Below are 10,530 nucleotides of genomic sequence, written 5' to 3'. Positions count from 1 at the left end.
AACCAGGATTCCAAGCTACCAGAGTGGAGGGAAAACACTAAATAGATCAAGTAACATAGCCAAGCACATGAATGGATAAATATCCACAACGTCATCTACAGTTTGGAGAATGATGGATACAATGATGACCTTGAGCAAGACAGAAATAAATAAATAAAAAATACAAAAAATCAAAGAAAAATGACGTGAGTTTCACTGCATCAAAATGGCATCAAAGTCTGAAATTCCCACTAAATATTATGTTTTATTTACGAATATATTATAGCACAAGAGACTAAAAAGTAAAAACGTACGTACAGAACGAGTATGATCTTGAAAGAATAAAATGATATACTGGAAACCTTTCAGTCACAGTACACAACTTGCAGGTACTTGTTACATGACTTGAAATTCGATAATTAAGTAAACGAAAAAAGAATACAAACAAACGGAATTTCTTTTGCAGGGTTCTGCTATATATGTATTTTTATGACGTTCATGCCTACTTGACAGTTGATTTGTATCAGAGCTGATTTTGCATGCATGTTTACATCATGATTTGTGTTTCCTTAAGAGGAAACCTTGGAAACAAGATCTTTGGTCGACCTATTGTACTTCATGTGGCTCCGAACAAGGTGCCCGGCTGCCAGAGCAGACATAAGGGAGAGCTCGCCGGCAAGAACAGATCCAGCTACAATGGTGGCCAGCAGCCTCGCGTTTGATCCTGCTTCCTCTCTGTTTGCACCCTTCACCCCAAGCAAGTTCAAGCATGCCGCCTGAGAAGCAAGCTGGGTACCTCCTCCAACTGTACCAACCTGAAAAGTAAAGAAAAAATGGCATCAGACTTGAGTTATATATTAAGACTGGGTTTGGCTTATTGGTGTCAATTTTTGAACCAATTAGCGAATTCGATACCGACTCAACACGAAATTAAAGGGTTAAGATTAAGGAGTTCAACCCGTTTAATTAAATGAATCAAGTTAAAGTTGACTTATATAATTTTATACCCAAACTTCAACAAGCTTTAAACCCTACATGCCACATAATTAATAGCAGACAATTTTTTACATAATTTTATTAAATTTTTAAATAAATTTTTAAAAATTAAGTTTTGCACGTTTTTTAAAATCGTTATTTTAAAAGAAAAAAGTTTTGTAATTGCAAACCCATGCAGTTTCGACAAATCGATTCCCTCCTGAGATTTGGAAAGATTTAGGAAAGCGATAAAGGGATGAGAATATTTACCTCGATAGAAGGCATGGTGACAGAGACGTGGAGATCCTTTCCATCGTTGACAGCTTCCATCATCGTGATACAGTGAGAACTCTCAACATTCTGAGCAGGGTCTTGGCCGGTGGCTATGTAAATAGCAGAGACGATGTTACTGGCCTGGGCATTGAAGCCGCCGAGAGCTCCGGCCACTGCGGAACCAGCAAGGTTTTTGAGCATGTTGAGCTCCGCCAAGGCTTCCACGTTGGTTTTGAGGACTTTCCTCACCACGTCACCGCTTATGATAGCCTCACAAACCACGGACTTGCCACGCCCCTCAATCCAGTTCACCGCAGCAGGCTTCTTGTCGGAACAGAAGTTACCGGAGATGCCAATTACATCCATGTCCTGGAAATCTTTCTGGAGGAAATCCAAGACGTTCTGGACACCTTTGGAGATCATGTTCATCCCCATAGCATCCCCCGTGCTGCAACAGAATCTGATGTAAAGGTTCTTCCCGGCAATCGCGCACTTGATTGTCTGGAGCCTCGCGAATCTACTTGACCGGTTGAAAACCATGGACAAGGTTTCGAAGTTTTGTGGGCTCTCCAAGAAGAATTTCAACTTAGCAGCCCTTTGGGCGGTGGCGAACCTGACAACCGGAGCTCTGGTCATCCCATCTTTCAACAGCACGCTGTTTGCGCCGCCGGACAGGTGGATGGCCTTGCAGCCCCTGTTGGTGCTCGCCACCAAGCAACCCTCCGTGGTGGCCATCGGCACCGAGTACTCCCTGCCGTCCAGCAAGAGCGGCCCGGCAATTCCCACCGGAATCTGAACGTAGCCGACCGGCATCTCGCAGCACTGACCCAGTATGGCCTGGTAGTCGAAGCCCTCAAGCGCCAACCCAACCAGTGACTTCCCGGTCATCCTCTGCACCGCCTCTCGCCGGATCGAAGCCGCCCTCTTGCAATCGCCCAGCGTCGTCTCCAGACTGTACGACGGCGTCTTCCCCGCCACCACCGACTTTATGATCTCCTCGTCCTCTTCGCTCACCAGAGTCTCCACGACCTGGGGTGGAGGCGGTGCGCAATCGACGCCGCAAGGGTCCTTCCGAGCTTCCTCCTTGAGAATCACGTCGTCGGCATGGTTTTTGTCGTATTCGGCGGCCCAGACGTCGACGGCGGACGGCCGAAAAATAGACTGTACGAAATCGATGCCGAAGAAGCCGAGGAGGTATATGAAGGAGGCGACCAAGGCTACCAACGCCACGATCTCGGACAGGTCGACGATGCGAAGAGGAGTCGAGTTGCGGATCTTCTCGCGCCACCTCGTCAGCAAGAAGTAGACCACCGAGAAGAAGATGGTGAAGAACACCGCATTGGTCAAGTACAGAGGCAGAGGCAGAGCGTCCGAGGCTCTGGGCTCCTTCTCATCATCCACGACCACTCGAATTTTCATCGGCGCGGTGGGTTTGTTCGTCGATCTCTGGCGCACGTCCATCGTGAAATGAACGGAATTAAGCTTCGTACACGTGCGCTGGATGGCTGTGATTGGCACTGGAAATGCCTTAGCTAGGCCAATCCGACGGATGGGGAGAGGTAACACTGTGACTTTGTTTGGCTTTGGTTTTTCGTTTGATCGGAGCAGCGAGAGTTTAGGGCTATTTATAGCAAACGACGAGGATGTTCGGTTTGCTTTACTGAGAGACCTTCACACGTTCGAGGAGGGAGCTAGGAAGTAGACGGCGGGGGGGGGGTGAGTACGAGTAAAACTGTAAAAGTGGTTTTGGCACGTGTGAAACGGAGAAAAGAGGGGCTCAGTCAAAGGTTTTCAATCCATCTCATTCCCTTTATTGTCTCTTTCCTTGCCCTTTCATTTTCTTCACTCTCCCACGTAGTTATTTGTTTTCTTATAATTTATTTTATTTTATAGATTCTTATAATTTACACTTACTAGTGTTTGCGTATCATATATCATTTCCAATGTATTTTCCGCGATTATATGCATGAATTTTGGTGTAAATTGACTCCAAAATGGCAGCTCAGCCTCCCTCAACAACATCCACCCTTGGAGGGAGCCAGCAGAAATAAATAATAGTATCAATGGGATCACTGAGCTGTTGTTTCACTTCTGATGGCAAAATCAAAATTGGCCTTCAGGGAGCCTAAAAGAGGAGGACTTTGAAAGATAATAGCAAGCATCTATGTAAGTTTTTACTCGCTTATATTTTAAGGCTTCTCTGTAAAGTTCTCTTAAAGTTTCACAACTTCGAAATCTGAGAAAAATCTATCATTAGTCTAAATCTCAAGCTAAAACTTAATCTAAGCTCTAATAAGTTCAAAGTAGGTATCATTGGCTAAGAAAGTTACATTTATGGTATGAAAAGAGATTATTCCTCTTTCAAAACATTATCACGACACACTTACAAGGGATTCACCGATCAAGAGAGGTTGAAAATTGACCGAAGGGGCGTAGGGAATGTGGCATTTATAGGTATGGAAGTATGAAGATAAGAATGATTTATTTTAACACAATTCTGTCAAACGTCGAACGTTTGTTGTACTTTCTAATGCAAGGCCTAATAGCTTGAACAACGCTATACATCATACGTACAATCAAACGTTCGGTGCCCCGCGCCGTACGTTTGGTTAGGATAGAAAATCAAAATTTTTCCTTTTTAACCTATCCTAATATATTAACATTAATTTCATTAAGACTTAGTTAACTCTAATTAATAGTTGGAGTATTATATATATATAGTGAGGGTAGTTCTAGCTGGAATGGCATAATTTAGATATTTGATGAGGGTAGTTCTAGCTTCCTGTTAGAGTAACCTGGCCATAGGGGCTTTTGCAAGTCTCATTTTCAAAGAAAAATAAAAAGTAGGTAGTCATTTGACCCATTTGCACGCATGACAAAAAATATAAAATAATAAAATAAAATAAAAATAATAAAAAGAAAATAAAAGAAAAAAGGAAGTGTTGGAAGTAGGTGGAGATTTTGGAAATGAAGTGACACTTTTGTGCTTTGCTGGCTATGTTCTGTGGATTTGTATTAAGTATTTGTTTCAAAGTCTATATTGGATAATTTATTGTGAGATATACCCGTAAGGAATTGTAATTGTATGTTTATTAATGTGTTATTTGTTATTTTTTATTTAAAAAAAAAAATGTTATGATGCGATATAAAAAAAAAAAAAAAAAAAAAAAAAAAATCATTTTTTTTTAAATATTTTTACGAGTGTTTTATGTTATGAATTATTTGTTATTGTATTTATCTTAAAAATGGAAAACAAAAACATTAACAAAATTCCTCTCATATTATTAACTAGTCGTCTCGTGTGGATCCCGTCTTTGTTTAGCAAATAAAAATTACAATTTTAAACAAAAACTTGAATAAATAAATAAATAATAGGAAAAGAGAAGTAGGTTGGTAAACTATGGGATGAACAAGTATCATTCTCATATCACCTATTAAAATAAAATAAAATTATTATTATTTGTTTTGTTTGCATGTGGAATTAATCCACGGGAAAATAATTAATTAGATTAAAAAGAATGAACCATCCAATGAAAGAATGATAATTTAATGAAAACTTGCCAACCCTGGTTTGAAAGAGGGGCTTTCGCTTAATTGCAATTACCACGTTAATTATATAATAATATAAAAATATAGCAAGTAATTGGTTGCACAAAAGCTTCACGAAACGCGCAAGCAAAGCTTAAAAGTAAATGATAATAATATTAATATGATTTTGACTTGGAAATTAACAGTAATTGAAAAGAGGGCATTAAGTCTATTTTAACCCTTTTATATATATATGTATATATATATATATATGACTATGACTAACGCTTAAGACCGTCTATAATTATTTGTTCATTTCAACATTAAAGCATGGGTTTAAGAAGCGCACCTATTACACATGTCTAAAGGAAATCAATTTAATAAAGACCATCCCCGACTATGAGGGTAATTAAGTATGGGGCTAATAATTTTCCTAAAACTAAGAAGAAAAAAAGAGGGGAGATTTGCTGCTCACGTCTCACCGAAACATCCGACCTATACTATAGTCAAGTCGTTCACGTATCTTTCTGATATCGTTTTCTTCTATTTAACAACATGCATGTATATCTTTTTCTAAATTAACTATTGATTAATTTAGAAAAGAGATGTAAAAAATTTATTTCTCTTTTGTTAATTAAGTTATCGAGATTAACGATCGCTCGTTTTAGTGGGTCGAAATCCGTTTGATGGTTCGCAAGTGATTTCAAATATTATCTTCAAAATTATCCTGTGCGACTGAGCCATTGGTTGACTCTTTTTTTTGTAATTGACACCCATCACATTAGGTGTTAATTCGTATGTTATCAGTAGCCCCTCTTATTTATGTCTCAACCCCCCAAGTTAAGGCCTCCAAGATCAAGTTGCATAATTTAGGTGCCATTAATAAAGTAACCTTGTGTTGATTGTTTTCTAAATGTAATTTATCTTCTTTCACATGTAACAAAGAATTTAATAACTCAATCAAATTCTGTGAGGCTTCGTAAAGAAGCACTTCGTGAAGTGCTTATTTACGAGTTAAACTTCCAATTGCATGTCCATATTTTGAGAAAAAAAATCTCTTCTTTTTCATTCCCATTTATGTAAGAATGAACACTATGGTTTGCATTTCGAACAGGCATGAATATAGTGTCTATAGGATAATTTCCATCTCGAGAGTTATTGGCGTTTTTATACGGTATCCATGATTGCTCTCGATTTGTAATTCAATACACAAATTAATTGGTTCCGTTAGCTAGGTTAACTATGTGCTATATATTATCAACAATTTTCACATAAGATAATAAGATGATGTCTCGTATCGATCAGAACCCTTGACACAAATAGACGCACTACAAATATCTTATTGTCGATCCTGTGCAAGTTGAAAATGTCACCCTAGAAATTAAGAATGCAGTGCCCTAAAAAAGGACACAAACCAAAACATTTATAGCTAAGAATTATCACAACATTGGTTGGACGTTGTTATCAAAAGCCTGAATAAAGTTACTGCCTAGCTTGGTCAATAGTCCAACAAACTTATCCTAAATTAAATAGAACTACCCCAACAAATTAAGTCAATAACCCAATAAATTCTCTCTTTTTTTTTTCCCAATATATATATCTATAAATTCTAATTTAATGTATTCTTTAATTACTTGACATCCCAACAGTACCGATAGAGATGATCAATCAAATCCAAGTAATAAAAACAATACCAGGCTTTATCTTCCTTCTCTTTCTTCTTCTTCTTTTTTATTTTTTAATTTTTTTTTCAATGGCCAACTTGCTAAGGTCTGAACTGGCTGGCCATTAAAAGGTTGAAATTCTATGCACACTAGTTATAAATGAGTATGATGCAGATATGAATCTGATAGATACATAATACCCATATTTAGTCAACATTAATTCATTTCTCAAATTTAAAAATAAATTTTGAATTGAGAGATAGCGAAAGCAATGTTAGAAGGGAGACAGAAAACTTTGGAGTAGTTCGATGTTAAAAACTTACGTTCACGACTAATAATTACGCTAAAGACTACGTTGTATTTTTATTTCTTTATAATAATAATAATAATAATAATAATAATAATAATAATAATAACTAGATTATCAATCTAATCTAAGTAATAAAAACAGTAGCGGGCATGATCTTATTTTTTGACTCCTTCTTCTGACTTCTTTTCAAGTACAACTTGTTTGTTTTTACTCACCATCAAGGTGGTTGTTCGGTGGCCCTTTAAGGCATTCCCAGTATGGTTAGGTAAACACTATTAGACTAAGGTATGGATTCAACTCCTGCAATGAAATCTTTTATGCCTGATTACTTTAAATCACTTTAGGTCTCACTGATATTTTGATAGAGTTGGGTCAAGTTATAGCTTAACTAGACTTGCGTGAGCACCTGCAATTTCTCACTTTCTAAGCTCTTTCTGTCATTGATTCCCAACAGACATGTACTACTATAGTGGTCATGCCCAAGTAGAGTAAATACTAGAGTTGCCCTCTCCTCTCTTTTTTGCTCAGAATATATATATATATATATATATAAACAAAAGTGGAATCTGTTTAAAGCATGATTCTTCATGCCAACCTCTATAGAGTAAACCATGTATACCTGCAATTGCCCGCAGACCACTGGAGCGTAGAAGGATCAAGATCGATTACAATTTCAAGTAAATTGTATATTCTAAAATTACGTGAATTCATGTCATTCCTTACATCAAACGACTTGAAAAATACTACTTATTAAAAATGTGGTATGTTATGGAAGCAGATAAAAAAAATAAAAATAAAAATATTTCAAAAGGCTTTTTCTTCATTTTTGAAGATACGCTTCTTCTTCAGCAAACTTAAAGACAGTTTTTTGCTCAAAACTATTCTACGTACGAAAACCTGATGAAAACATACTAAATTCTTCTTAATAATATATTATTGAGACAAAAGTTACAAAAACTCAAGATACAAGAATTACAAGCATTCAAGAGATCGACAAGAGTTACAAAATGATAATTAGATTAATTGTTGTTAATATAGAAGTAGAAGAAACTTGTAACGTTCATACCCTTGTATACAATCAAATAAATCAATGAAAGATGTAGTCAAAGAAAAAGTTTTAACGTGTAGATATATGTAGGTCATAGTTAAGCCGAACCACCTCATTTGTATGTCTCTCTTTCTTCTTCTCATCACTTTCATAAATTATGTGATCTTACACATATATCACATGTTTAACCTATAGCATTTTTCACGTTATTCAATATATATATAAAATTTAAAAATAAAAAAAAATAAAAAAAAATAAATAAAACCCCTAAATTGACATAATCCTTATGGAATATCCAACATCATGATTAGTACATCCTTGTTTTGTAGTGATAGTCAACAAGAACTTATTACAGAAATATCGTATCTTTTTTTGTTTTGCTTGCTTAGGATGTAGCACGTTGCCCTCAATTTATAAATAGTCAGAGGGAGAAAGATGTCTGCAGTTATTCAAGTTTGACAAAAATGAGTTCTGAAGTGAGACAAGTGATTTAATGGAGCACCAAGACCGCCATTGGATCGATCATTCCGTTGAAATTAGGGTTGTTTTTTTTTCTTTCATCTACATATTTTTGAGCTTTATAAACTCGAATATATATAACAAGATTTTCATTGCATTCACATTTGCATCAATTTGTACATTTCTAAAAAGTCAATGTCACTTTTAAAAGCATTTTACATACTTTGCCCCCTTCCGTCAGGGAATTCCGTTAATTTGGACGGAATATTTCATTTTTGGGCGTTAATTTTGTTTAAAGACCAAAATGCCCTCCAACAGTAATTAATAAAAAAAAATATTAAAATTAATATGTTTAAAAAAGTTGAGGGCATTTATGTCATTTTTGAATTTGAGTTAGGGTATTTAAGTCTTTTTATGAATTAAACTGACATAAGGGAGCAAAGTATGTAAAGTTGGTAGTTAGATGTTCTCTTTTGGTCAATGCGTCAGTTCATGGGGCCATGTTGACAATGGCTAGTAGTTGATGAGAAAAAAAGGTAATTGCCCCAAAATAGAGGCGGTAGAAGTTCAACTTTTGTCGGCATTTTTAGGTGAGTTAGGCGGTCGTTTAGAGATCACGTTCGAAATAGTAGTAGTATTGGAATTATTGATAATATATAAGGTGAGTTAGGCGGTCATTTAGAGATCACAATCGAAATAGTAGTAATATTGGAATTATTGGTTAATATATATATATATATATGACAAGTTTGCAAGAAAAAATTAAATTAAGATCCCTTCCAATAAAACAAACGATTAAGGCCCCAATTATAGAATACGGACGTTTTGAAGAACAAGACACACATAAACATAATTGGAGTGCATTATTTCTCCGGAAAAATTAGCCGATGTCCAATAGGCCTCACTTTTCTCTATATGACTATTTGTTTTGTGTGTGTGAGAGAGAGTTTAAGAATCTTTTACACGCAAACACAAATTTAAAAATTAAAATTCAACGATTCTAAAAACTAAAATTATAGTTCCGTTGTCAAGACTTCGACACGCTATGTCTCGATGAATCGTACACACGTACTAATTGAGAGTGTTCGGTAAAAATTGTTGAGGTGAATTTTTTTTTTTTTTAGTAGTAGTAATAAGACTGTAAGAGTGATTGATGTGATATAAAGTAGAAATAATTTGTATAGAAAAGTAAGAAAAAAAAAAAAAAAAAAGTTATTTTTATATTTGAATAGTAATAAAAAATGATTGATGTGATATAAAAAAATTTAAAAAAATAAATAAATATTTTGAAATTGATTATTTTGTTTAAAAAAAAAATGAAAATAAAAATAGGAGAGGGGAGGAGATGATAATTACCAAACACAGGGCCATAAGTCTTTTCATAGCAAACCTTCCAATTTATTAAAAAAAAAAAATATACTATAAGAAAAAGTGTGTTTGGTAAGAGACAAAGGGATCGAACTGCTTTGACAAGTTTGTTTAAGGGGCTTAAAAAAAAAATAAAAAAATCACTTACCTTTGAATTTGATGGCACGAGTTTGCAATTGCTTTGAAAAAATAATTAAATAAATAAATTAAATAAGAGTCAGATCGTCTGTAATTATTTATTTAAATTTGAAAGAATTTGAACAAGTAATTATGAGAGACCACTTATAAAATTTACTTAACCGAATAAGTAGCTGAACAGCTTAATTTTTATTTTGTCAAATAAATTTTAAAAATAATATATTATAATCACTTGTCTAAATTAAAATAATAATAATAATAATAAATAATTATAAACACGATCCAAAGATTTGTAACGTAAAGTCACTCCCACGTCACTTTTGATTCCTTTGAAAAGAGAATTTAAGAAAAAGACAAAAAATAAAAATAAAAAAAAAAAAAAAAAAAATAAGCTCATAGCATTAAGCGGTTTACTGTATACCTATAAATAAATAAATAAATAAGCCCATAGCATTAAGTGATTTACTGTTTACCGGATTTTTAATTGCTGTGAGAAGATTTTTTTTTGAACAAAATGACGGAAGCTACCGCCACAAGCCGACATCGAAAGAGAAATTGCACGTGTTTTGCGAAAACTAGCGGAAAAATATAAATTTAGCCTAAAAAATAGATGTAGAAGAAGAAAACTCAGCCAAACTTTTGCCAGCGACACTGACGGAGAGACCACGTCCCTACAAGACATCTTGTGTTAGCCTTCCTGCCTGAAAAAATCAAAAAAAAAAAAAAAAAACACAAAGCTCCGTAGCTCTAAAATGACTAGGAGATCCAAAACTCTACAGCCCTAAAAA

The 10,530-nt window shown here is 35.1% G+C and overlaps 1 protein-coding gene across 1 annotated transcript; it reads right to left on the bottom strand.

The window, feature by feature from the left end:
• Positions 1 to 224: 224 nt before the first annotated feature.
• Positions 225 to 2,854, bottom strand: LOC133880978 (3-hydroxy-3-methylglutaryl-coenzyme A reductase 1). Its single transcript, XM_062319945.1, has 2 exons — positions 1,225 to 2,854; positions 225 to 794 (listed from the first exon to the last, which is right to left on the bottom strand). Exons 1-2 carry the CDS (start codon positions 2,686 to 2,688, stop codon positions 549 to 551), a joined length of 1,710 nt encoding a protein of 569 aa, XP_062175929.1. The 5' UTR covers positions 2,689 to 2,854; the 3' UTR covers positions 225 to 548.
• Between the last annotated feature and the right edge of the window lie 7,676 nt (positions 2,855 to 10,530).

The sequence above is a fragment of the Alnus glutinosa genome, chromosome 11, assembly GCF_958979055.1.
Source record: "Alnus glutinosa chromosome 11, dhAlnGlut1.1, whole genome shotgun sequence".
NCBI lineage: Eukaryota > Viridiplantae > Streptophyta > Magnoliopsida > Fagales > Betulaceae > Alnus > Alnus glutinosa.
The sequence above is the reverse complement of the archived record's forward strand: the minus strand, read 5'-3'. Positions and strand labels throughout refer to the sequence as shown.